A 26,835-nucleotide genomic window follows, 5' to 3' on the forward strand; every position below is an offset into this window, starting at 1 on the left:
CACTGTGTCACAATATACATTTAGAAAATGAATAAAATAACTATTCTGAAACATTATTCTTCTTAGAAATGTATGAAAAAATTGACAATGCATATTTTTTTCCTGTACAGTCTGACACTGTCCAGTTGGTGTTGTCAGACCGTTTACAGAAGGAATGGTAACACCAAGTTGTTAAAGGGAGTCTGTCACCTAATCTGAGCATTTTAGACCACTAAGATCAGGTTATAGATTCTTTGACCCTCGAGATCATGAAAAAGATACTTTTTAAACTTATGCAAATGAGCTTTGGCAAGTGGCCAGGGACAGCATCACTGCCGCAAGTGCCCAGGCTCCTCGCCGATGTGCCCAGAAAAACACACCTCTTTCAGCCCTCTGGCCCGCCCTTGTTTGCTATTATTACCTCCTCCTCCGCCTCCAGCCGGTGGAAGTCACAAGCGGCACCAGAGGACGGTGAATCTCAGCACAGCTGCCTTTAGTTGGCCGATGCATGCGCAATATGAGTAGCTGTTCCTCTGCCCATAATGGACAGAGAAGCGTGCATCTGCAGGCCAACCGCCAAGCGGTGCACGGGCGAGATCTGGAAGGCAGAGGAGGAGGTAATAATAGGAAACAAGGGCAGGCCAGAGGGCCAAAAAGAGTTGTGTTTTTCTGGGCCGAGGGACCTGGGCACTTACGGCAGTAACGCCGCCCCTGGGCACTTGTCAAGCTCATTTGCATAAGTTTAAAAAGTGTCTTTTTCATGATCTTGATGAGGGACACAGAAAAAAAGGTACTATTGTAATTAGGGCCAAAGAGTTTATAACCTGATCTGAGCGGTCTAAAACGCTCAGATTAGGTGACAGACTCCCTTTAAAAGGTTTATTCAGAGGTTAAAATATTGATAGATATCCTAATGATAGGTCATCAATTAGCTGTCTGAAGAGGCCATAGCACTCCAGCATATTGGAGATAGGTCATCAATATTGTACTCCCAGATCTCTCCCCCCCCCCACCACCTTTAAAGTGGTTCTCCAGGATTTACATATTGATGACCTATCCTCAAGAAAGATGAAGACGACAAGTGGGTTCACAGCCCCCAATGATAAAAACAACAACTGGGTGCTACACTGCCATACTTGTTAATAATCCAGAAACACCAAAAGAGCAAATGGTAGGCAATAGAGGTGAGCACTCCAAAATCCAATATATATATATATATATATATATATATGATTATACCTTTATTAAACATCATAAATACATACCACATATAACAAACACCATAAAACCAATAAGACACACTAGGGGTTGCCATAATACGCAGCCCCCTACTCCCTATCCCCCGGCACACAAATCAATACTAGTAGGTCTGCACAAAAAATGCATATAGCAAAGAATGACAGCATGAAGCAAATCTAGGAAATTGTAAAGTATATTACACATAAACCTGTAATGTAGAGAGCCCAGCAGTGCAACCTCAGCCGGGGAGGGAAAGAACACTCTATCCTCAGGAAAGGTCATCAATATAATATGGGGGGAAATCCAACTCCTGGCGCTCACCGGAGCTCTAGTGAGTGCCATGGCCTCCTTGCAGCTTATCAAGCACAGCGCCGTCCATTTGATAGCTGCTGTGCTTTTTATCACAGCTCAGCCCCATCCATTTAAATGTGGTGTCACATGCGGTAAGAAGAGGCCTAAGCACTCACAAAGTGCTGCAGCCACTTGTTACAGCTGATCGGTGTGAGGCCTGGGAGTCGGAACCCTTAGGATGGGCTATCATAAGCCAGAAAACCCTTTTAATATATTCATATATGTACAGGAGGAATAACAGATGGATGGCACAGTGCACTGTTCTAATACTGCCAACATACAGTGTACATAGCACGTTACAGACATTATCATCACTTGCTGTCCCCAGTGGGGCTCCCAATCTAAATTCCCTATCAATGTCATTGGAGTGTGGGAGGGAACACTCACAAATGAGGGAAGAACATACAAACTCCATGCAGGTGTCATCCTTGGTCAGATTTGAATCCAGGACGGCAAAGTACCAGTACTAACCACTGAGCTATTGTGCTGCCCAGATATATACTTTAACAGATTTCTCAGGAAAGCTGACCAATTCTATTTAGATGCATACTAATCAAACCTGCTATTATACGCTTGCTGTCCTATCATTGCTTTTAGAGCGATCTGTCCAAAACACGCAGTCCTGCAGCTATAAAGAAAAGGTCCAAAAACTCAATAGAGAAAATGCTGAAAAGGCATCTGTTATACTCGTTGAGAAACGGTCTCCTGAAATAAAGGAAGAAGAGAACTTTATATCAATAGATATTCCAAACACAAATGCTGGTGCTATTGCTCAAGGTGGCTCTCCTGTTATTTATTGTGTTAAAGAAGATGAGCTACCCATGTGTGTGAGTGATAAACCTGTTCAAGCATTGCCAGAGGTCTGTAGCACAGCAGAGGCTGAAGATGAAATACTCGACAGTACTGATGAGAACAAAGAAGAAGGCAATCTTGTCATTGTAGTATCTGATGATGAAACAAATGCACAAATAGAAAAAAGATATGATGAGCACAAAGTGGAACATGAAATTATTTCTCAACAGAAAGAGGATGACAATGTCCATAATAGTACATTGGATAAAGAACTTAAAACTGTGCACGACTCCTCAGAGTCACTAGCATCAGAAGATCTACTCCTAACCATCAGTGATTCTGACACATCTGATCGCCTTTCTCCATGCCTAGTGTTTAAAGACACTGAACAGGAAACAACTGCAAAAGAAAGGTAAGGAACAACTGTATCCCCATAACTATTATTTAGCTTGAGTGCAATTTGTTTCAGTTTATTGTGAAGGGCATCTTCAGATTTGTACCTATGAAACTGGCTGACCTGTTGCATGTGCGCTTGGTAACTGAAGGCATCTGTGTTGGTCCCATGTTCATAGGTGCCCACGTTGCTGAGAAATAGGATGCTTTAATATATGCAAATGAGCCTCTAGGAGCAATGGGGGTGTTGCTATTACTCCTAAAAGTTCTCCTCTCTCTTCAACTGCTGCTCTCTCTGCACTTTGATTGACAGGGCCAGGCAGTGAAAAGGTCATCACATCTGGCCCTGTTAATCTCAGTGCAGAGGGCAGAGAGAGATAAGCCTCTAGGTGTAACAGTAATTCCTCTGTTGCTTCTAGAGGTTCATTTGTATATATTAAAACATAATTTGTCTCAGCAATGCGGGCACATATGAACATGGGACCAACACAGATGCCTTCAGCTGCCAAGCGCAGATGCGACAAGGTCAGCCAGTTTCATAGGTACAAATCTGCTAACAGATGCCCTTTAAATGATATATCCACATTGGAGCTGCATTTTCCAAATTGTTTTTACAAGAACTTCATATTACAGTATATTTTCATTAGTAGATATGATCATCTCTCTTAGTAACAAGGACCACATGCAGCTCAGAATGGCAAACAGGTGAATCCCCCAGTGGGCGCACCCTTTCTTCCCTCAGAGCACACCCTGATGTAAGGGTGCTTGCCTGATGGTAGTCGGGGTGCCTTTAATATTGTAGGTCTGGCGCAGGTGCAGTTGCCCGTGTATGGTGCAGGAGACAGTTACCAGGCCAGACGTAGACAACAAACATTTGTCTTTACGTAAGTGTAGAATGGGAGTTGTAGTACATCCAATGGTATCTAAACACAGTTCAAACTATTTACAGTGTGTATGGATGTGAGTAAGGCCTCTTTCACATGACCGCATGGCTTTTTCAGTATTTTGCAGTCTGTTTTTCACTGATCCGTTGTTCCGTTTTTTTGTTTCCGTTGTGTTTCCATTTCCGTTCCATTTTTCCGTTCCGTTTTTCCGTATGGCATATACAGTATACAGTAATTACATAGAAAAAATTGGGCTGGGCATAACATTTTCAAAGGATGGTTCCGCAAAAACGGAACGGATATGGAAGACATATGGAGTACATTCCGTATGTGTTCCATTTTTTTTGCGGACCCATTGACTTGAATGGAGCCACGGAACATGATTTGAGGGCAATAATAGAACATGTTCTGTCTTTCAACGGAACGGAAAAATGAAAATACGGAAACGGAATGCATACGGAGTACATTCCGCTTTTTTTGCGGAACCATTAAAATTAATGGTTCTGCATACAGAGCGCAAAAAACGTCCCGCAAACGGAAAAAACAATGGTCATGTGAAAGAGGCCTAAGGAAGGGAATTATAGTACTAGTTCCTCTTTATCTTCCAATAGTCTCTGCATAGAATCTATGGCTGGCAATATTACACTTCCAAATATGACTGGCCAGGTCATACCCAAGTGTGAAGGGTGTCTTAACAATGTCCCTCTCACAGTAGTAATGTCTAGCAGCTTTGATCGGCAAATACCTTACTGGCTGACTCCAATGCTGGACCATGCAGATTCTAGACCTTCCTGGCGTTTTGCTTTATTTTTCGCTCTTTCCTGAGTTCTATAGAAATGTTGAGGCCTTTGACTCAGTAAATAGTCCTCAGAAGGTGATTTTTAGGATCTTCAGTCCAGTCCTGTGAGGCTCGAAGCACATGGAGCTGCCTCCTCCTCTTCCTCTGCTAACCCACCACAATAGACTGAGATGGGACGCACTCCGGATTCACACCCAAACCTCCTGTAGGCGCTGTGTCACAGTTGGTTAAAGGGCATCTGTCAACAGATTTGTAACTCTGAGACTGGCTGACCTGTTGAATGTGCACATGGCAGCTGAAGGCATCTGCATTGGTCCTATACTCATAGTTGCATGCAGTGCAGAGAAAAAGTATGTTTTAAAATATGCAACTGAGCTTTTAGAAGAAATGGAGTTGTTACCCCTACACCTAGATGCTCAGCTCTCTCTCCAATTGCCATAACCTCTGCACTTTGATTGACAGGGCCAGGCAGCATGAACATCATCACGCCTAGCCCTGATTTCTCCTAAAGTCAAAGTGTAGAGGATATGCCAGCTGCAGAGAGAGCAGAGCCTTCAGCTACCAAAGGCACATGAAACAAGTCAACTAGTTTCATAGGTAAAAATCTACTAACAGGTGCCCTTTAAAGGTGTTTTCCAAGATTTTGAAACTGATGACCTATCCTTAGGATAGGTCATCAGTATCTAATCAGTGGAAGTCCAATATCCAGGACACCTGCCGATCAGCTGTTTGAGAAGGCACCAGCGCTCCTGTGAGTGCTTCAGCCTTCTCGCAGCTTACCAAGCACAGAGTAGTACATTGTATAGCGGCTGTGCTTGGTATCTCGCCCAGCCCCATTTACTTGAATGGGGGTAGGACGCCCACCAATCAGATACTGATAACCTATCCTGAGGATAGATCATTAGTTATTAAGTCTTCGAAAACCATTTTAACTCTGCCAATTCCATACATAACTATACTGGGAATATACCACTTTCATGCAAAAATTTGACTGTAAATATACAATCTAAATAACAAACTATAATGCTAAATGACAAACTGTAATTAATTGATATATTTCAGAGTGAGGAGTAAAGAGGAAATACAACTACTTGTTACTGAGGAAGAAGTAAAAGAAGAATTGGAGGAGGAAGAAGAAAAAGAAGATGATATTGAGGAAACATTACAAGAATCCAAACAAAATGATGAAAGCTGCCACAATGAACAAATGTGTAATACTAAGAAACGGGTAACGGACGATGATCACTTGAAAGAAGATAACAAGAAAGCAGAAAAGAAGCAAAAGCCACAGCAGAGAGCATACCACTAGAGGACAGTGAAGAAACAACAGACAATTTGAAACAAGAGGAGCAAATAAGTGACAGCACTGAAAAAAATAAGGAATCTTTCAAAAAGGAAGAAGAGGGATTGTTAATTCTTGGTAAGAAACCATGTTCAGTCCAGAACATGTGTATGACGCCTTAATATTCCTCAATTCATTGCAATGTAGGCCTGCTGATTGTTAGACTTGCAGCGGTTGCTCATGCGCAGCTTGCATTGGTTTGTCAGCTGCCTGCTAGTGCCCATATAGCAGGGTTTCACAATTCACACACATAACTGCAAATGATTGGCCAAAACTAATTCACAGAAAATGATCAAGTACAGTCGTTAAATTAAATATGCTGTTCGCAGAATCTCTGTAAAAGACAGCCCTGCTACATGGGTGGTTCTAGCATGTACAAGACAGCTACTGCTTTAATAAACTACAACTAAACTTTGGATCACACTGATACATGCTGATAATAAGGGGCTTATGGAATGGACATATCTGGTAATTAGCATTCAGTAAAAATGACTACTTGTCCAGGATTGTTTGGGACTCCTGGTGGACCTAGATCCCTCCCCCCCCCAACAGCCTGGACAATCCCTTTAATATGTATAGGTAATTTGTGATGTATACATCTCAAGCAGGTTGGTCAGTCTTACATAGTACCTGCCCATGTTGAAACCTCTTTTTGTTACATATAAAGAAATGACTTTGCTCTACCATACTCGTAGTTTGAGGTTATGTGTCTCTTACCTAATGTGACTGAAGTAGAATCTTTATACAATATAAAATTCCAGCATACCTTTATACAGTGATATAGCTCTGTGTATCATAGTATTTCTGCTTTCACAAGGACTGTAGGTACTGTAACACTGTTGTTGTCTTGTGCAGGATTACAACTAGTGTTGAGTAGAGATGAGCAAACGCGGATCAGAATGTTCGGGTTTGTACTGAACGTTACGGTGCCTAGGCATCCGAACCTGAACACGGACACTGGCATGAAAGTCTGTGTTCGGTGTTCAGATTTTAAATAAAGCTTGTTGAAAGGCTGCACGCTGCCAATCGACAAGCTTTTAAACTGTGGGCACTGGGAAGTCATCACAGTCATGCCTAGTATTGGCATGGCTGTGTTAATCATTCTGTTAATTGTGTCGGTGACATAAAGCCATTTTTTGGGGTTCCCAAATCCGCCTTTGGATCCATCTTACTGTAATAGGATAGTTAATCAGTCTGTTAATTGTGTTGGTGACATAAAGCCATTTTTTGGGGTTCCCAAATCTGCCTTTTGGATCCATCTTACTGTAATAGGATAGTTAATCAGTCTGTTAATTGTATTGGTGACATAAAGCCATTTTTTGGGGGGGGGGGAGATACACTTTCTTTACATCTGTGACAGGGAAATACATTAGTTAATCTGTCTGTTTATTCTGTTGGTGACCTGTAGCCATTTTTTGGGTTCACATACACCTCATTTGCACCAGTGACACAGAAATACAATAGTTAATTTGTCTGTTAATTCAGTCGGTGACCTATAGCCATTTTTTGGGGTGCAAAACACCTTATTTGCAACTGTGACACGGAAATACAATAGTTAATCTGTTTGTTAATTTCGTTGGTGACCTATAGCCATTTTTTGCAATGCAAAACGCCTCATCTGCACCCGTGACACAGAAATACAATTGTTCATCTGTTAGCCAATTTTGTGGGTGACCGTAAAAAAAATGAGGAGAGCATTAAATAAGGGACGTGGCTGTGGTCGTGGTGCTGCTGGTGTTGGTGGCGGAGCTCCTGCTGCAGGGAAAGACTTTGTCGATCTGTGTCAGCTACGCTCCCAAATTAAACACTTTCCTCTGTTGCACACAGGCGACAGAACGTTCTGCGTTATTTTGGAGGACTGAATAACTCTCTACAAATGGTGAGGCCAGAACAAGTAGAGGCGGTAGTAGATTGGATGGCTGAAAGTGCATCCAGTTCCTTTACATTGTCTTCCATCCGGTTCCCTGCTGAAAACGCAGAGTTGGCACCAGCAGTCCACGGGCATCTGTCTTTCACCTCACCTCCTTGCACATCAGCCAAGCACCATCAGATATAGGGACACATCGATATCAACACAAGACGCCCTTTAATCCTTGAGCAACTCTGTGGATTTGCAAAGGGCTCGCACAATCGTCAGCCAAGGACAGTAATAAAAGGTTTATTATACTCACAAACATAGATGAGTTTAAAACATGTCATAAAAAAGTTGTATGTCCTCTTGTTCATGCCCCACCCGGGTTTCGCATGACGCTTCGTCAGGGGTGAACACGCTCTCTCATTCTGGGCGGTCTTTTTTGTATCCACTAAAATCCCCACCCCCCTGACTTCATTACCCACCAACAACCATAAAAATTCACAGAATTAAAACAATGGGTTCTCGAACTACATACATCATGATTTCACTAAAATAACACATACATTGGTGCTTTATCAATTCGCTAATTGCAGCCCAATCTGACTCGCAATATTATATCTCTACTTCCCTCCATTCCTATCCCTTCCTAAAAACTGCACAACTCATTCACCAATCAGCTATTACGTCACCGTCACATGTTCTCCCCCATCCAATGGAAAGTTACAATCGTTAAAAGGCTGTTTGCCTTTATACTTAATATATGTTGTGTGGATGAGCATCTCTCTAAATAGGTCTTAACTCACTCTCGACGTGGCATCTTCCATTTATCGCTCCATCTTGCAGCCCCCATATATATTAAGTAACGATATAGAGGTACTATTATAACTGATTACACCCTCCCTTTAGGTATTGCCATAAACTCGACCGTGCAGATCGCATCCCTCAACTTCATTTTCAAACCTTCTGCAATATCATTGCGTTTCTCATCAAGCAGGGAGATATATACTTAGTAAACAGTGTACATATTGGAATCCCGTATACATATAAATTAATGTCAGCAGAATGTACACATTGTTTTAATTATGTGGATTTTTATGGTTGTTGGTGGAAAATGAAGTCAGGGGGTGGGATTTTAGTGGGTATAAAAAAAGACCACCCAGAATGAGAGAGCATGTTTGCCCCCTGACGAAGCATCAAGCGAAACCCGGATCGGGCGTTACCAAGAGGACATACAACTTTTATGACATGTTTTAAACTCATCTATGTTTGTGAGTATAATAAACCTTTTATTACTGTCCTTGGCTGACGGTGCTTCACTATTTGTGCAATCCCTTTGCTAATCTACAGAGTTGCTCAAGGATTAAAGGGTGTCTTTTGTGGATATCGATGTGTCCCTATATCTGATGTTGCATATAGCTCCGAACTAAAGTGGAGCACCTCCAGAGAATTTTGAGCAGCTCGGTTCGATACCTATAAAGACTTGCTGTGTGAATTTTACCCACTTCACTATAGGACCTGCAGCGCACAACTGACAGGCAACGTATTGGAGACTTTTTAGTGTTTATACATCAGCCAAGCAGTTTGAGCCCCAAGTCATGCTGCAGTCACTTATGCTTTTTAATGACTCTGCTGGTGGGGTTCCCATGGGTCATGCACCTAGCCCCAGAAGTGACAGAGATTGAGTGCACTGATGCTCAACCACTTATGTTTGAGGATGAGGACGTGGGAGGACCATCGCAGCACGTCTCTAATGATGATGACGAAACACAGGTGTCAACTGCTGCGGCTTTCTGCAGTGTGCAGACCAGCAAGAAGGGCAGGTGTGAGGAGTGGGTGGAAGATAATGTGGAGGATGATGAGGTCCTAGACCCCACATGGCAACCAGGTCATGCCAATGACATGTGCAGTTCAGAGGAAGAGGTTGGGGTCATGCAGCGCTAGCTGCACAGCAGAAAAGGGAGCAGGGTACAAAAGCAGAGCTGCAGTTAAGTAGACACTTGAAAAACCACAAAAAAATCTAAGGCTCCTCTTCTTCTGTGGTCTCGGCCTCTTCCACCTCCTCTGGAGCGACAGGGCCACCTGGCACCCCGCAAAGAGAGGATGTGACAGCAACACCACCGCCACCACCAGTGTTACCGAGCATCTCCATCGAGCATCTCTTTCGGGGCCCGTTTTAGAGATAGGTGTGGGTCTTAGAGGTGGGACCCACACCTATCTGACTTTGACTAAATATCCTAGCAATATTCCATCAAAGTCTCAGAAGAAACAACCCCTTTAACTCTGGTCTCAGGTTTCTCAGCTCTCTATCCACAATCTTTACAGACTCTACTGTTATAACTCTCTATAACAATTCCTTGCAGGGCTAAATTTAAATTATTATTATATTTTTTTATTTTTACAGTGGAACTCTATGGTGAACAAATGACACTGTATAGCTTCAGTCTGAGGCATCCGTTTAACGTATACGTTTTTTGTATATGTTAAACGGATGGGAAAAAACGGGATTTGAACCCAGTCTTAGTTCTTCTAATCAATGAGCCACAAGACAATGTACAAATTAGTTTTTCCTATAAAAGAAATTAAGTTGAAAAATTATATCTGCCCATCAAAGCTACTGCACTTCCTGGTAAACATGTATAAAAAAATCCTATCTTTACAAATGTAGCGGGTCATTTATTAATGTGTGAATGAGCCCTTACACTGTTGGCATTAGAGCTATCAGCTGACATCTGCTGTCAGGGGCAGACATACCGTACTATATGTGCAACTGCACAGCAACCCAATAGGTAAGGATGGGATACTGCCACCTAAATGTAGCTTATTGGTGTCTTTAAGTTTGCATATGAGGGACTGACCTAATGAATGTCAAGGCTCACAGTTTCAGGTGGATTGGTAAAGAGCAGCAGCATCGTTAATGTATGGTGATTGATATCATGAGGTTAGGAATTATTGCAACGTTGCTTTATTTTTCATGTACAGTAAAAGGGCTGCGAGGAGATGAACACTAAAACAGGTACTTTCCATTTTTGCTTAGAAAGTGGCTTACCAAAATGTGAACTAGGAATTAGTCTTCTGTGTATGTAGAATTCTTGGAAGTTTATGAAATGATGTCAGCCTCTTTGTCATGTCTTTGAAATGGAATATGCTTTAGTGGAAATCCAACAGGGAGTTGGAAAATTTAATTAAATCAAAAGCTTGCCATAAATGGTCAGATAATATCATACAGGATGATTTGTGAAATTCTACTTATGCAGTGATCTGACCCCAGACCCCATGAGCAAAATGACCAAACGTAGCTGGTAGATCACCAGATAGTTATCCGGTGGGTATTGACATGATAAAGAGAAACATATTTTTTTATTCATTTTTTTATATAGTGTACAGTGGGGTAAAATGTAACACAAGAGTTGGTCATATTAGAATAGCAAAAATAGGAAATAACAAAACCACTGACATGCTATAGTGAGGTTTAATGGATTATACAAGTATGATATTCTTACGAACAAGAATATAGTATGATAGGAGAACATTGTAAAATATAAAGTAATATTGCAAACAAAGTCTGTTAGCCATTTTATTAAAAATAGCCTTTAATAAAATCAAATATTTACTATAAATAAAATAGTAAGGTAATAGCTCAGAAAATTGTCTAAAATATCAAACAGCTTTAGAGTAACCCTAAAAGAAGATTAATAAAATAAAAAAGATAGGAGGTAGAAATTAAACATGATGGATCTCCTGGTAGTCTGGGGCAGTGAAGTAGTCAATGATAAATTCAGGTTGATCCTGTGGTCTAGCTTTCAGTGGGCCCCTAGGAAATAGAGGCCTTGAACAAACACCCAATAACCCACCTCTCAAACCACATGAATTATCCAGCCTTATAACAACAGTGGCAGTAAGGTATTAAATCTCTTGACCTTCTTTGATTCTGGTGCACAGTTCCAGGTGGTTTAGTGAGTAAATTGCATCCAAGATCTAGGTGTATTATCTAGGTTGATTTTTTACACAATGTGTTATATTTTCTAGTCGTAGGTTTTTATGGCAAGGCATGACATGTTATCTATAATTTAAATTTATATTTGCACAAGATATAGTAGATACAAGTAATTTCTTGCTCTGTGCAACCCCTCTCACTGAAATGTGGGCACATCAGTGACAAATCCTCCAATATATACTAGTGTATCTCAATAAATTAGAATATGATCATAAAGTTAATTTATTGCGTTATAATTACTAGAGATTAGCGAACTTTAAAAATAAAAATTCGATTAGGTCGGTTCGCCAAATTTTCCAAAAAGATTTGATTTGATCCAAATGTATTCGTGGCTAGAGTTGAGCGAACCCAAACTGCAAATTTCGGGTTCATACCGAACTTTGCGAGTTCGGGTACCCTGACCCGAACCCGGACTTATTCACTGAAGTTCGGGTTCGGTGTTCGGGTGATTTTATTATAAATAAAATGTCTTTTAAGGGGTTAAAAATAAAAAAACTCACCTCATCCACTTGATCGCGCACCACGTGGTGAGTGCGGTGATGTCACCGCAGGTCCTGCTGAATGAAGATATAAGGTTCTTCTATCTTCATTCAGAAGAACCTGCGGTGACGTCACGACGCTCACCACATGGTTGTGACGTCACGACGCTCACCACATGGTGGTGACGTCACCGCAGGTCCTTTTGCAGGTCCTAATGAAAAGAAGATACCGGCTGTGTGATCAAGTGGATGAGGTGAGTTTTTTTATTTTTAACCCCTCAATAGACATTTTATTTAGCATTCTGTTTTAAGAATGTTATTATTTTCCGCTATAACCATGTTATAACGGAAAATAATAAAGTGAAGTTCGGGTCCCTATTGACTTAAATGGGGTCCGGGTTCGGGGTGAAGTTCGGGTCCCGAACGCGAACTATGACCTGAAGTTCGGCCGAACCCAGCGAACCCGAACTTCCAATGGTTCTCTCACCCCTATTCGTGGTGAATCGTGTTAAAAAACAGCTATTTTCTGGCTGCAGAGAGCCTGTATAGTGGTGTAGAATACTATGCCTTGCCTGCTGTGGTCGTGAAACAATACTGTGAGTCAGTATGACATGTAGAGGATATGTGTCGCTCTTAGAATCACTGCATACTTCACTTATTTTGGCAGTTATGGGGCCAAAACTGACCAAGTTACTCAAGTGCAGAGGCCCAAGATCCTACTATAGCATGAAAGAGCACACTCCTTTTACATCGTTGTCAGCTGATTCACATAGATTTCCTCAGAAGCTGTTCTATTAAACGCTTATACAAGTAGAGCCCCCCTGACAGAGTAGAGAGGGTGTCAGCAGTAAGTTTGTGTTGACGTCACTGATTACTTTGCCCTTCCTGTGATCCGTCAGAACAATAACCCCCAAAAAACAGATTCCTGCTTTTGTCTACCAAATCATAAGGCAATTCTGATGCAAAATAGGGACCATGTAATATAGGGCTTACAGCTGCTGCATAGACAGGTTCCGTTGTGTGTCTCATTTTTCCTTTCTTCTGGCTGGACAGAAGGGTCAAATAAATGATTATGTCAACCAAGCCAAAAAGCAAAATAGTGGCCCAGTCATTGAGTGGGGAGGGTGGGAACAGCATGAGAAGTCCACAGAGTGGCCCAATGACAGAGTGTTGAGGTGGCAGCAGCATAAGGAGACCACAGAGTGGCCCAGTGACATAGTAGTGAGGTGGAAGCAGCATGAGAAGACCACAGAGTGGCCCAGTGACATAGCTGTGAGGTGGCAGCAGCATGAGAAGACCACAGAGTGACCCAGTGACATAGTGCGGAGGTGTCAGCAGCATGAGGAGACCACAGAGTGGTGATGTGGCAGCAGCATGAGGAGACCAGAGAGTGGCCCAGTGACAGAGTGGGGAGGTGGCAGCAGCATGACAAGACCACAGAGTGGCCCAGTGACATAGTGGTGGGGTGTCAGCAGTATGAGGAGACCTCAGAGTGGACCAGTCACATAGTGGTGAGGTGGCAGCAGCATGAGAATACCACAGAGTGGCCCAGTGACAGAGTGGGGAGGTGGCAGCAGCATGAGGAGACCACAGAGTGGCCCATTGATAGAGTGGGGAGGTGGCAGCAGCATGAGGAGACCTCAGAGTGGCCCAGTGACATAGTGGGGAGTTGGCAGCAGCATGAGGAGACCACAGAGTGGCCAAGTGACATAGTGGGGAGGTGGCAGCAGCATGAGGAGACCACAGAGTGGCCCAGTGACATAGTGGGGAGGTGGCAGCAGTATGAGGAGACCTCAGAGTGGACCAGTGACATAGTGGTGAGGTGGCAGCAGCATGAGAATACCACAGAGTGGCCCAGTGACAGAATGGGGAGGTGGAAGCAGCATGAGGAGACCACCGAGTGGCCCATTGATAGAGTGGGGAGGTGGCAGCAGCATGAGGAGACCTCAGAGTGGCCCAGTGACATAGTGGGGAGGTGGCAGCAGCATGACGAGACCACAGAGTGGCCCAGTGACATAGTGGGGAGGTGGCAGCAGCATGAGGAGACCACAGAGTGGCCCATTGATAGTGGGGAGGTGGCAGCAGCATGAGGAGACCTCAGAGTGGCCCAGTGACATAGTGGGGAGGTGGCAACAGTATGAGGAGACCTCAGAGTGGACCAGTGACCTAGTGGGGAGGTGGCAGCAGCATCAGGAGACCACAGAGTGGCCCAGTGACAGAGTGGTGAGGTGGCAGCAGCATGAGACAACCACAGAGTGTCCCAGTGATAGAGTGTGGAGGTAGGAGCATCATGAGGAGACCACAGAGTGGTGATGTGGCAGCAGCATGAGAAGACCACAGAGTGGCCCAGTGAAAGAGTGGGGAGGTGGCAGCAGCATGAGGAGACCACAGAGTGGCCCACTGATAGAGTGGGGAGGTGGCATCAGCACGAGGAGACCTCAGAGTGGCCCAGTGACATAGTGGAGAGGTGGCAGCAGCATGAGGAGACCACAGAGTGGCCCAGTGACATAGTGGTGGGGTGGCAGCAGTATGAGGAGACCTCAGAGTGGACCAGTGACCTAGTGGGGAGGTGGCAGCAGCATCAGGAGACCACAGAGTGGCCCAGTGACAGAGTGGTGAGGTGGCAGCAGCATGAGACAACCACAGAGTGTCCCAGTGATAGAGTGTGGAGGTAGCAGCATCATGAGGAGACCACAGAGTGGCGATGTGGCAGCAGCATGGTAAGACCACAGAGTGGCCCAGTGAAAGAGTGGGGAGGTGGCAGCAGCATGAGGAGACCAGAGAGTGGCCCAGTGATAGAGTGGGGAGGTGGCAGCAACATGAGGAGACCTCAGAATGGCCCAGTGACATAGTGGGGAGGTGGCAGCAGCATGAGGAGACCACAGAGTGGCCCAGTGACATAGTGGTGGGGTGGCAGCAGTATAAGGAGACCTCAGAGTGGCCCAGTGACATAGTGGGGAGGTGGCAGCAGCATGAGGAAGCCACAGAGTGGCCCAATGACAGAGTGGGTCAGAAGGTGAAGCATGGCTAGGGTGCCAATACCAGTACCAGCTGAAGATGGGTGGCAGTAGGAGCGCCTGGCAGCAGGTGTGGCATCAGGGGGGTGGAAGCATCAGAATAGTAGCTGAAGCAGGTAGCCAGAAGAAACAGATCTCTTTTGAAAAACAAAGAAAAAGAGAAGTTCCAGCATTCAGGATAAAACCTAGATGTTTTCTTTGTTCATAATGGTCACAATTCACATACATGGACAGCTTCGCCCTCCACCGCTAGGTTGACATGTTTCAGACTTGTTAGTCTTTACTCGTAACCGGTTACGTAATGGGTTACGAGTAAGGACTAAAAAGTCTGAAACATGTCAACCTAGCGGTGGAGGGAGAAGCTGTCGATGTATGTGAATTGTGACCATTATGAATAAAGAAAACATCTAGGTTTTATCCTGAATGCTGGAACTTCTCTTTTTCTTTGTGCTTCAAGTGGAGACTGGTCCGGTCTGTTCCATGCATGGGAAAAAATATGGTGAGCTGGAAAAACATGCTTGTATATGCTCTTTTGAAAAAGTTTAGGTGTGGCACCATGGATGATCTAGTCTGATGCATCTGGCACTGGTGTTTGAAAATCCTGGCTGATCTACACCTGATTCATCTTCACAAAGGTCAGTTTCTGCACATTTTTGGTGGACAGGCGAGTTCTCCTTGGGGTAACTATGGCCCCCACCGCACTAAACACCCGCTCTGATGCCACACTGTTGGCCGGGCAGGAAAGCTTTTCCAGGGCAAGCTCGGCCAGTTGCAGCTACAAATCGAGTTTGGATGCCCAGTAGTCCAGGGGATCTTCGCTGTGGGGTGTTCAGGTTCTGCTCTATATCTAGTAGCTGCAGCTGGTGAGTAGTTTCCCTTTAGTAGGCGGGTGAAGAAAACTGCTCATTAGCGACTATAGACTTAAGTTGCTGCTGATGGAGCTGGTACTGCTCGCCCCCCCCAACAGCCGTGGCAGTGGAACGTGAGAGCAGAGGGCCTTTTCCCGGCCAGACCTGCGCGAGGATGGGCGATGGTACACATAGGCAGCGGCCAACTGACTATATAGGATGTCTTTATAGTAGTTCAGTTTGTCCTCCCTCTCAGCGGGTGTAAAAAAGGCCCCCATTTTGGACCAGGAGTGAGGGTCTAACATGGAGGAGAGCCAGTAGTCATCCCTCTGCCGAATGATAACAATTCAGCTGTCACTACGCAAGCAACTGAGCATGCATCGGGCCATTTGCGCAGGTGACTCTGAGGGACTTCCTGCCTCCATCTCCACTGCATACTGCCATGGTGTGTCTGGGTCATTTTCCTCATCACCCTGTAGCCCCTGCTCCTCCTGCTCCTTCTCTCCTTTCACCTGTGTAGAAAAAACAGCCATTTCTCTACGCATTGTTTGTGCTTGAATGTCCTCCTCTAGTTCAGCCCCCACAGGGCTTATGTCGCCTTGGGATGTATTCACCACATCTCCTGTCCCCTGGCCAGCCAGATTTAGCAGCATCTGTTCCAGGACAGGAATCAGTGGAATAACGTTGTTCACCCCGTAGTCCTGGCAACAGACAAATAAAGTGTCCTCCTCAAAGGGTCCGAGCAAACTGCAGGTTTTAACATTGAAGTTAACCAGGAGGGTACCTCTGTCCGCCTGTATCATCAAGAAATCGTTTATGACCTTTCTCTGTTCATATAATTGGTCCAACATATGGAGGGTAGAATTCCAACGAGGGTAGAATTCCAACGGGTGGAAACTTTGGGGGACGCCATTCAGCCGCTGCAGCTCAAGGAGGGTGTGCTTTGTGGTGTACAAGTGAGGATGTCTTGCAGATAGGGTGAAGACTTCAGGAACTGCTTTACAACCAGATTAAACATGGACGCCATGCAGGGCACATGGCTCAGCCCTCCTTGACACAGTGCAGACACCATGTTCTTCCCGTTGTCGGTCACCATGGTTCCGATTTTGAGTTGTCAAGTAGAAAGCCAGGATTTGATTTCTTGATGAAGGACGCAAAGCAGTTCCTCCCCTGTGTGACCCCGTTCGCCCAGGCAAACTAGGCGAAAAACAGCGCGACACCTGCCCATGTGGTATGCTGGAGGAGCTCTGTGAATTGCCCCTGCAGTGGAGGCTGAGGACACAGTGGAGAATGAGGAGGCAGAGGCGGAGATTGTCGCAGTACCAACAGCGTGAGAATGTGGAGGCGGAAGTGGCGTTGCCTGGCCAAGTTGCTGGTGTGGCTGGGCAGGAACCACATTTACCCAGTGGGCAGTAAAGTATTGCCCTTGACCGTAGTTATAGCTCCACACGTCGGCACTGCCGTGCACTTCGGCAGACACCAACATGTTCAAGGACTGGCCCACCTTCTGTTCTACATTTAGTGCAGGGCTGGTACTGCCTTTTTTGCAAAGAAATGAAGGCTTGGGACTCTCCACCTTGGCTCGGCACAAGCCATCAGTTCTATGAAAGGTCCAGAATCCACCACTTGGAAAGGGAGGGACTGCAGCACTAGCACACATAGTGTTGTCTCTTGGCAATCACTTTGGTGATCGATTGCTGACGGAATGACTGAGGAGGACTAGGAGGACGAGGGGCAGGAGCATCAGGACCAGCAGATAATGGGAAGGACAGACAGCTCCCTTGGGCTGAGGTGGTGGAGCGTTGACTGCATGAAATTTGGTGCGTGCCACTGGATGATGCAGTGGTTGCTGCGGCAGGCTGGACCACCACATCGGAGCCATGGTTCTCCCAGGCCACTTTATGATGACGCTGCATGTGTTGACGCAGGGTTGTGGTGCCAACATTGGCACCCTGGCCACGCTTCACCTTCTGACTAGAGTTGAGCGAACACCTGGATGTTCGGGTTCGAGAAGTTCGGCCGAACATCCCGGAAATGTTCGGGTTCGGGATCCGAACCCGATCCGAACTTCGTCCCGAACCCGAACCCCATTGAAGTCAATGGGGACCCGAACTTTTCGGCACTAAAAAGGCTGTAAAACAGCCCAGGAAAGAGCTAGAGGGCTGCAAAAGGCAGCAACATGTAGGTAAATCCCCTGCAAACAAATGTGGATAGGGAAATGAATTAAAATAAAAATTAAATAAATAAAAATTAACCAAAATCAATTGGAGAGAGGTTCCATAGCAGAGAATCTGGCTTCCCGTCACCCACCACTGGAACAGTCCATTCTCAGATATTTAGGCCCCGGCACCCAGGCAGAGGAGAGAGGTCCCGTAACAGAGAATCTGTCTTCATGTCAGCAGAGAATTAGTCTGCATGTCATAGCAGAGAATGAGGCTTCACGTCAGCCACCACTGCAACAGTCCATTGGCATATATTTAGGCCCAGCACCCAGGCAGAGGAGGGAGGTCCCGTAACAGAGAATCTGTCTTCATGTCAGCAGAGAATTAGTCTGCATGTCATAGCAGAGAATGAGGCTTCACGTCAGCCACCACTGCAACAGTCCATTGGCATATATTTAGGCCCAGCACACACACAGGCAGAGGAGAGAGGTCCCGTAACAGAGAATCTGGCTTCATGTCAGCAGAGAATCAGTCTGCATGTCATAGCAGAGAATGAGGCTTCACGTCAGCCACCACTGCAACAGTCCATTGGCATATATTTAGGCCCAGCACACACACAGGCAGAGGAGAGAGGTCCCGTAACAGAGAATCTGGCTTCATGTCAGCAGAGAATCAGTCTGCATGTCATAGCAGAGAATGAGGCTTCACGTCAGCCACCACTGCAACAGTCCATTGGCATATATTTAGGCCCAGCACCCAGGCAGAGGAGGGAGGTCCCGTAACAGAGAATCTGTCTTCATGTCAGCAGAGAATTAGTCTGCATGTCATAGCAGAGAATGAGGCTTCACGTCAGCCACCACTGCAACAGTCCATTGGCATATATTTAGGCCCAGCACACACACAGGCAGAGGAGAGAGGTCCCGTAACAGAGAATCTGGCTTCATGTCAGCAGAGAATCAGTCTGCATGTCATAGCAGAGAATGAGGCTTCACGTCACCCACCACTGCAACAGTCCATTGGCATATATTTAGGCCTAGCACACAGGCAGAGCAGAGAGGTCCCGTAACAGACAATCTGGCTTCATGTCAGCAGAGAATCAGTCTGCATGTCATAGCAGAGAATGAGGCTTCACGTCACCCACCACTGCAACAGTCCATTGGCATATATTTAGGCCTAGCACACAGGCAGAGCAGAGAGGTCCCGTAACAGACAATCTGGCTTCATGACAGCAGAGAATTAGTCTGCATGTCATAGCAGAGAATGAGGCTTCACGTCAGCCACCACTGCAACAGTCCATTGGCATATATTTAGGCCCAGCACCCAGGCAGAGGAGAGAGGTCCCGTAACAGACAATCTGGCTTCATGTCAGCAGAGAATTAGTCTGCATGTCATAGCAGAGAATCAGGCTTCACGTCAGCCACCACTGCAACAGTCCATTGTCATAAATTTAGGCCCAGCACCCAGGCAGAGGAGAGAGGTCCCGTAACAGACAATCTGGCTTCATGTCAGCAGAGAATCAGTCTGCATGTCATAGCAGAGAATGAGGCTTCACGTCACCCACCACTGCAACAGTCCATTGGCATATATTTAGGCCTAGCACACAGGCAGAGCAGAGAGGTCCCGTAACAGACGATCTGGCTTCATGTCAGCAGAGAATCAGTCTGCATGTCATAGCAGAGAATCAGGCTTCACGTCAGCCACCACTGCAACAGTCCATGGTCATAAATTTAGGCCCAGCACCCAGGCAGAGGAGAGAGGTCCCGTAACAGACAATCTGGCTTCATGTCAGCAGAGAATTAGTCTGCATGTCATAGCAGAGAATCAGGCTTCATGTCAGCCACCACTGCAACAGTCCATTGGCATATATTTAGGCCTAGCACACAGGCAGAGGAGAGGTTCATTCAACTTTGGGTAGCATCGCAATATAATGGTAAAATGAAAATAAAAATAGGATTGAATGAGGAAGTGCCCTGGAGTCCAATAATATATGGTTATGGGGAGGTAGTTAATGTCTAATCTGGACAAGGGACGGACAGGTCCTGTGGGATCCATGCCTGGTTCATTTTTATGAACGTCAGCTTGTCCACATTGGCTGTAGACAGGCGGCTGCGTTTGTCTGTAATGACGCCCCCTGCCGTGCTGAATACACGTTCAGACAAAACGCTGGCTGCCGGGCAGGCCAGCACCTCCAAGGCATAAAAGGCTAGCTCTGGCCACGTGGACAATTTAGAGACCCAGAAGTTGAATGGGGCCGAACCATCAGTCAGTACGTGGAGGGGTGTGCACACGTACTGTTCCACCATGTTAGTGAAATGTTGCCTCCTGCTAACACGTTGCGTATCAGGTGGTGGTGCAGTTAGCTGTGGCGTGTTGACAAAAGTTTTCCACATCTCTGCCATGCTAACCCTGCCCTCAGAGGAGCTGGCCGTGACACAGCTGCCTTGGCGACCTCTTGCTCCTCCTCTGCCTTGGCCTTGGGCTTCCACTTGTTCCCCTGTGACATTTGGGAATGCTCTCAGTAGCGCGTCTACCAACGTGCGCTTGTACTCGCGCATCTTCCTATCACGCTCCAGTGCAGGAAGTAAGGTGGGCACATTGTCTTTGTAGCGTGGATCCAGCAGGGTGGCAACCCAGTAGTCCGCACAGGTTAAAATGTGGGCAACTCTGCTGTCGTTGCGCAGGCACTGCAGCATGTAGTCGCTCATGTGTGCCAGGCTGCCCAGGGGTAAGGACAAGCTGTCCTCTGTGGGAGGCGTATCGTCATCGTCCTGCCTTTCCCCCCAGCCACGCACCAGTGATGGACCCGAGCTGCGTTGGGTGCCACCCCGCTGTGACCATGCTTCATCCTCATCCTCCTCCACCTCCTCCTCATCCTCGTCCTCCTCGTCCTCCAGTAGTGGGCCCTGGCTGGCCACATTTGTACCTGGCCTCTGCTGTTGCAAAAAACCTCCCTCTGAGTCACTTCGAAGAGACTGGCCTGAAAGTGCTAAAAATGACCCCTCTTCCTCATCCTCCTCCTCCTCCTCCTGGGCCACCTCCTGTTCCATCATCGCCCTAAGTGTTTTCTCAAGGAGACATAGAAGTGGTATTGTAACGCTGATAACGGTGTCATCGCCACTGGCCATGTTGGTGGAGTACTCGAAACAGCGCAACAGGGCACACAGGTCTCGCATGGAGGCCCAGTCATTGGTGGTGAAGTGGTGCTGTTCTGTAGTGCGACTGACCCGTGCGTGCTGCAGCTGAAACTCCACTATGGCCTGCTGCTGCTCGCACAGTCTGTCCAGCATGTGCAAGGTGGAGTTCCACCTGGTGGGCACGTCGCATATGAGGCGGTGAGCGGGAAGGCCGAAGTTACGCTGTAGCGCAGACAGGCGAGCAGCGGCAGGATGTGAACGCCGGAAGCGCGAACAGACGGCCCGCACTTTATGCAGCAGCTCTGACATGTCGGGGTAGTTGTGAATGAACTTCTGCACCACCAAATTCAGCACATGCGCCAAGCAAGGGATGTGCGTCAAATTGGCTAGTCCCAGAGCTGCAACGAGATTTCGCCCATTATCACACACCACCAGGCCGGGCTTGAGGCTCACCGGCAGCAACCACTCGTCGGTCTGTTGTTCAATACCCCGCCACAACTCCTGTGCGGTGTGGGGCCTGTCCCCCAAACATATGAGTTTCAGAATGGCCTGCTGACGTTTACCCCGGGCTGTGCTGAAGTTGGTGGTGAAGGTGTGTGGCTGACTGGATGAGCAGGTGGAAGAAGAGGAGGAGGAAGCCGAGAAGGAGGAGGTGGCAACAGGAGGCAAAGAATGTTGCCCTGCGATCCTTGGCGGCGGCAGGACGTGCGCCAAACAGCTCTCCGCCTGGGGCCCAGCTGCCACTACATTTACCCAGTGTGCAGTTAGGGAGATATAGCGTCCCTGGCCGTGCTTACTGGTCCACGTATCTGTGGTTAGGTGGACCTTGCTACAGATGGCGTTGCGCAGTGCACACTTGATTTTATCGGATACTTGGTTGTGCAGGGAAGGCACGGCTCTCTTGGAGAAGTAGTGCCGGCTGGGAACAACATACTGTGGGACAGCAAGCGACATGAGCTGTTTGAAGCTGTCTGTGTCCACCAGCCTAAATGACAGCATTTCATAGGCCAGTAGTTTAGAAATGCTGGCATTCAGGGCCAGGGATCGAGGGTGGCTAGGTGGGAATTTACGCTTTCTATCAAATGTTTGTGAGATGGAGAGCTGAACGCTGGCGTGTGACATGGTTGAGACGCTTGGTGACGGAGGTGGTGGTGGTGGTGTTGGTGGTACATCCCCTGTTTGCTGGGCGGCAGGTGCCAACGTTCCTCCAGAGGCGGAGGAAGAGGCCGAGGCGGCAGCAGCAGAATAGGCCGAGGCGGCAGCAGCAGAAGAGGTAGCAGGGGGAGCCTGAGTGACTTCCTTGGTTTTAAGGTGTTTACTCCACTGCAGTTCATGCTTTGCATGCAGGTGCCTGGTCATGCAGGTTGTGCTCAGGTTCAGAACGTTAATGCCTCGCTTCAGGCTCTGATGGCACAGCGTGCAAACCACTCGGGTCTTGTCGTCAGCACATTGTTTGAAGAAGTGCCATGCCAGGGAACTCCTTGAAGCTGCCTTTGGGGTGCTCGGTCCCAGATGGCGGCGGTCAGTAGCAGGCGGAGTCTCTTGGCGGCGGGTGTTCTGCTTTTGCCCACTGCTCCCTCTTTTGCTACGCTGTTGGCTCGGTCTCACCACTGCCTCTTCCTCCGAACTGTGAAAGTCAGTGGCACGACCTTCATTCCATGTGGGGTCTAGGACCTCATCGTCCCCTGCATCGTCTTCCACCCAGTCTTGATCCCTGACCTCCTGTTCAGTCTGCACACTGCAGAAAGACGCAGCAGTTGGCACCTGTGTTTCGTCATCATCAGAGACATGCTGAGGTGGTATTCCCATGTCCTCATCATCAGGAAACATAAGTGGTTGTGCGTCAGTGCATTCTATGTCTTTCACCGCTGGGGAAGGGCTAGGTGGATGCCCTTGGGAAACCCTGCCAGCGGAGTCTTCAAACAGCATAAGAGACTGCTGCATAACTTGAGGCTGAGACAGTTTCCCTGGTATGCATGGGGGTGATGTGACAGACTGATGGGGTTGGTTTTCAGGCGCCATCTGTGCGCTTTCTGCAGAAGACTGGGTGGGAGATAATGTGAACGTGCTGGATCCACTGTCGGCCACCCAATTGACTAATGCCTGTACCTGCTCAGGCCTTACCATCCTTAGAACGGCATTGGGCCCCACCATATATCGCTGTAAATTCTGGCGGCTACTGGGACCTGAGGTAGTTGGTACACTAGGACGTGTGGATGTGGCAGAACGGCCACGTCCTCTCCCAGCACCAGAGGGTCCACTAACACCACCACGACCATGTCCACGTCCGCGTCCCTTACTAGATGTTTTTCTCATTGTTATGGTTCACCACAACAACAAATATATTATTTGGCCCAATGTATTGTATTCAAATTCAGCGGGATATAAATTTGAGGCCTAGTATTTAGGCGCTGGGTGACCGGTATGGATTTAGTGACAGAATTAGACTTGGAAATGCACAGAAGCGTGTGTGTGAAGTTATTCTGAATGACCCTATGTGCACCTTCAATATTATATACCCTTTTAGGGATAGATTTCAAATAGCTCTGATATAGCAGAAACCACTAAATTATGAAATTGCTAAATTGGGAATTGTACTTCAACCCAGAACAAAAAATGTGCTTTGACGGACACTAAATATCTTGCCCAGCAACAACAGTACAGCGGTGGGTAACGAGAGATTTAGAGGGATTTAAATTTGAGGCCTAGTATTTAGGCGCTGGGTCACCGGTATGGATTTAGTGACAGAATTAGACTTGGAAATGCACAGAAGCGTGTGTGTGAAGTTATTCTGAATGACCCTATGTGCACCTTCAATATTATATACCCTTTTAGGGATAGATTTCAAATAGCTCTGATATAGCAGAAACCACTAAATTATGAAATTGCTAAATTGGGAATTGTACTTCAACCCAGAACAAAAAATGTGCTTTGACGGACACTAAATATCTTGCCCAGCAACAACAGTACAGCGGTGGGTAACGAGAGATTTAGAGGGATTTAAATTTGAGGCCTAGTATTTAGGCGCTGGGTGACAGGTATGGGTTTAGTGACAGAATTAGACTTGAAAATACACAGTAGCGGGTGTGTGTGAAGTTATTCTGAATGACCCAATGTGCACCTTCAATATTATATACCCTTTTTGGGATAGATTTCAAATAGCTCTGATATAGCAGGAACCACTAAATTATGAAATTGCTAAATTGGGAATTGTACTTCAACCCAGAACAAAAAATGTGCTTTGACGGACACTAAATATCTTGCCCAGCAACAACAGTACAGCGGTGGGTAACGAGAGATTTAGAGGGATTTAAATTTGAGGCCTAGTATTTAGGCGCTGGGTCACCGGTATGGATTTAGTGACAGAATTAGACTTGGAAATGCACAGAAGCGTGTGTGTGAAGTTATTCTGAATGACCCTATGTGCACCTTCAATATTATATACCCTTTTGGGGATAGATTTCAAATAGCTCTGATATAGCAGAAACCACTAAATTATGAAATTGCTAAATTGGGAATTGTACTTCAACCCAGAACAAAAAATGTGCTTTGACGGACACTAAATATCTTGCCCAGCAACAACAGTACAGTGGTGGGTAACGAGAGATTTAGAGGGATTTAAATTTGAGGCCTAGTATTTAGGCGCTGGGTCACCGGTATGGATTTAGTGACAGAATTAGACTTGGAAATGCACAGAAGCGTGTGTGTGAAGTTATTCTGAATGACCCTATGTGCACCTTCAATATTATATACCCTTTTAGGGATAGATTTCAAATAGCTCTGATATAGCAGAAACCACTAAATTATGAAATTGCTAAATTGGGAATTGTACTTCAACCCAGAACAAAAAATGTGCTTTGACGGACACTAAATATCTTGCCCAGCAACAACAGTACACCGGTGGGTAACGAGAGATTTAGAGGGAATTAAATTTGAGGCCTAGTATTTAGGCGCTGGGTCACCGGTATGGATTTAGTGACAGAATTAGACTTGGAAATACACAGTAGCGGGTGTGTGTGAAGTTATTCTGAATGACCCTATGTGCACCTTCAATATTATATACCCTTTTAGGGATAGATTTCAAATAGCTCTGATATAGCAGAAACCACTAAATTATGAAATTGCTAAATTGGGAATTGTACTTCAACCCAGAACAAAAAATGTGCTTTGACGGACACTAAATATCTTGCCCAGCAACAACAGTACAGCGGTGGGTAACGAGAGATTTAGAGGGAATTAAATTTGAGGCCTAGTATTTAGGCGCTGGGTCACCGGTATGGATTTAGTGACAGAATTAGACTTGGAAATGCACAGAAGCGTGTGTGTGAAGTTATTCTGAATGACCCTATGTGCACCTTCAATATTATATACCCTTTTTGGGATAGATTTCAAATAGCTCTGATATAGCAGGAACCACTAAATTATGAAATTGCTAAATTGGGAATTGTACTTCAACCCAGAACAAAAAATGTGCTTTGACGGGCACTAAATAACTTTCCCAGCTACAACAGGACAACGGTAACGAGAGATTTAGAGGGATTTAAATTTGAGGCCTAGTATTTAGGCGCTGGGTGACAGGTATGGGTTTAGTGACAGAATTAGACTTGGAAATACACAGTAGCGGGTGTGTGTGAAGTTATTCTGAATGACCCTATGTGCACCTTCAATATTATATACCCTTTTAGGGATAGATTTCAAATAGCTCTGATATAGCAGAAACCACTAAATTATGAAATTGCTAAATTGGGAATTGTACTTCAACCCAGAACAAAAAATGTGCTTTGACGGACACTAAATATCTTGCCCAGCAACAACAGTACACCGGTGGGTAACGAGAGATTTAGAGGGAATTAAATTTGAGGCCTAGTATTTAGGCGCTGGGTCACCGGTATGGATTTAGTGACAGAATTAGACTTGGAAATACACAGTAGCGGGTGTGTGTGAAGTTATTCTGAATGACCCTATGTGCACCTTCAATATTATATACCCTTTTAGGGATAGATTTCAAATAGCTCTGATATAGCAGAAACCACTAAATTATGAAATTGCTAAATTGGGAATTGTACTTCAACCCAGAACAAAAAATGTGCTTTGACGGACACTAAATAACTTGCCCAGCAACAACAGTACAGCGGTGGGTAACGAGAGATTTAGAGGGAATTAAATTTGAGGCCTAGTATTTAGGCGCTGGGTCACCGGTATGGATTTAGTGACAGAATTAGACTTGGAAATACACAGTAGCGGGTGTGTGTGAAGTTATTCTGAATGACCCTATGTGCACCTTCAATATTATATACCCTTTTTGGGATAGATTTCAAATAGCTCTGATATAGCAGGAACCACTAAATTATGAAATTGCTAAATTGGGAATTGTACTTCAACCCAGAACAAAAAATGTGCTTTGACGGGCACTAAATAACTTTCCCAGCTACAACAGGACAACGGTAACGAGAGATTTAGAGGGATTTAAATTTGAGGCCTAGTATTTAGGCGCTGGGTGACAGGTATGGGTTTAGTGACAGAATTAGACTTGGAAATACACAGTAGCGGGTGTGTGTGAAGTTATT

General features: G+C 45.9%; 1 protein-coding gene across 1 annotated transcript in view; it reads left to right on the top strand.

The window, feature by feature from the left end:
* The window catches only part of MYLK4 (myosin light chain kinase family member 4), a 105,334-nt gene that overhangs the window by 37,039 nt on the left and 41,460 nt on the right, over window positions 1-26,835 (top strand). The window contains 3 exon segments of the mRNA XM_044295493.1: window positions 2,167-2,773; window positions 5,500-5,737; window positions 5,740-5,857. Of these exon segments, the coding sequence (XP_044151428.1) occupies window positions 2,167-2,773; window positions 5,500-5,737; window positions 5,740-5,857 (963 nt within the window).

This window comes from Bufo gargarizans, chromosome 5, assembly GCF_014858855.1.
Source record: "Bufo gargarizans isolate SCDJY-AF-19 chromosome 5, ASM1485885v1, whole genome shotgun sequence".
NCBI lineage: Eukaryota > Metazoa > Chordata > Amphibia > Anura > Bufonidae > Bufo > Bufo gargarizans.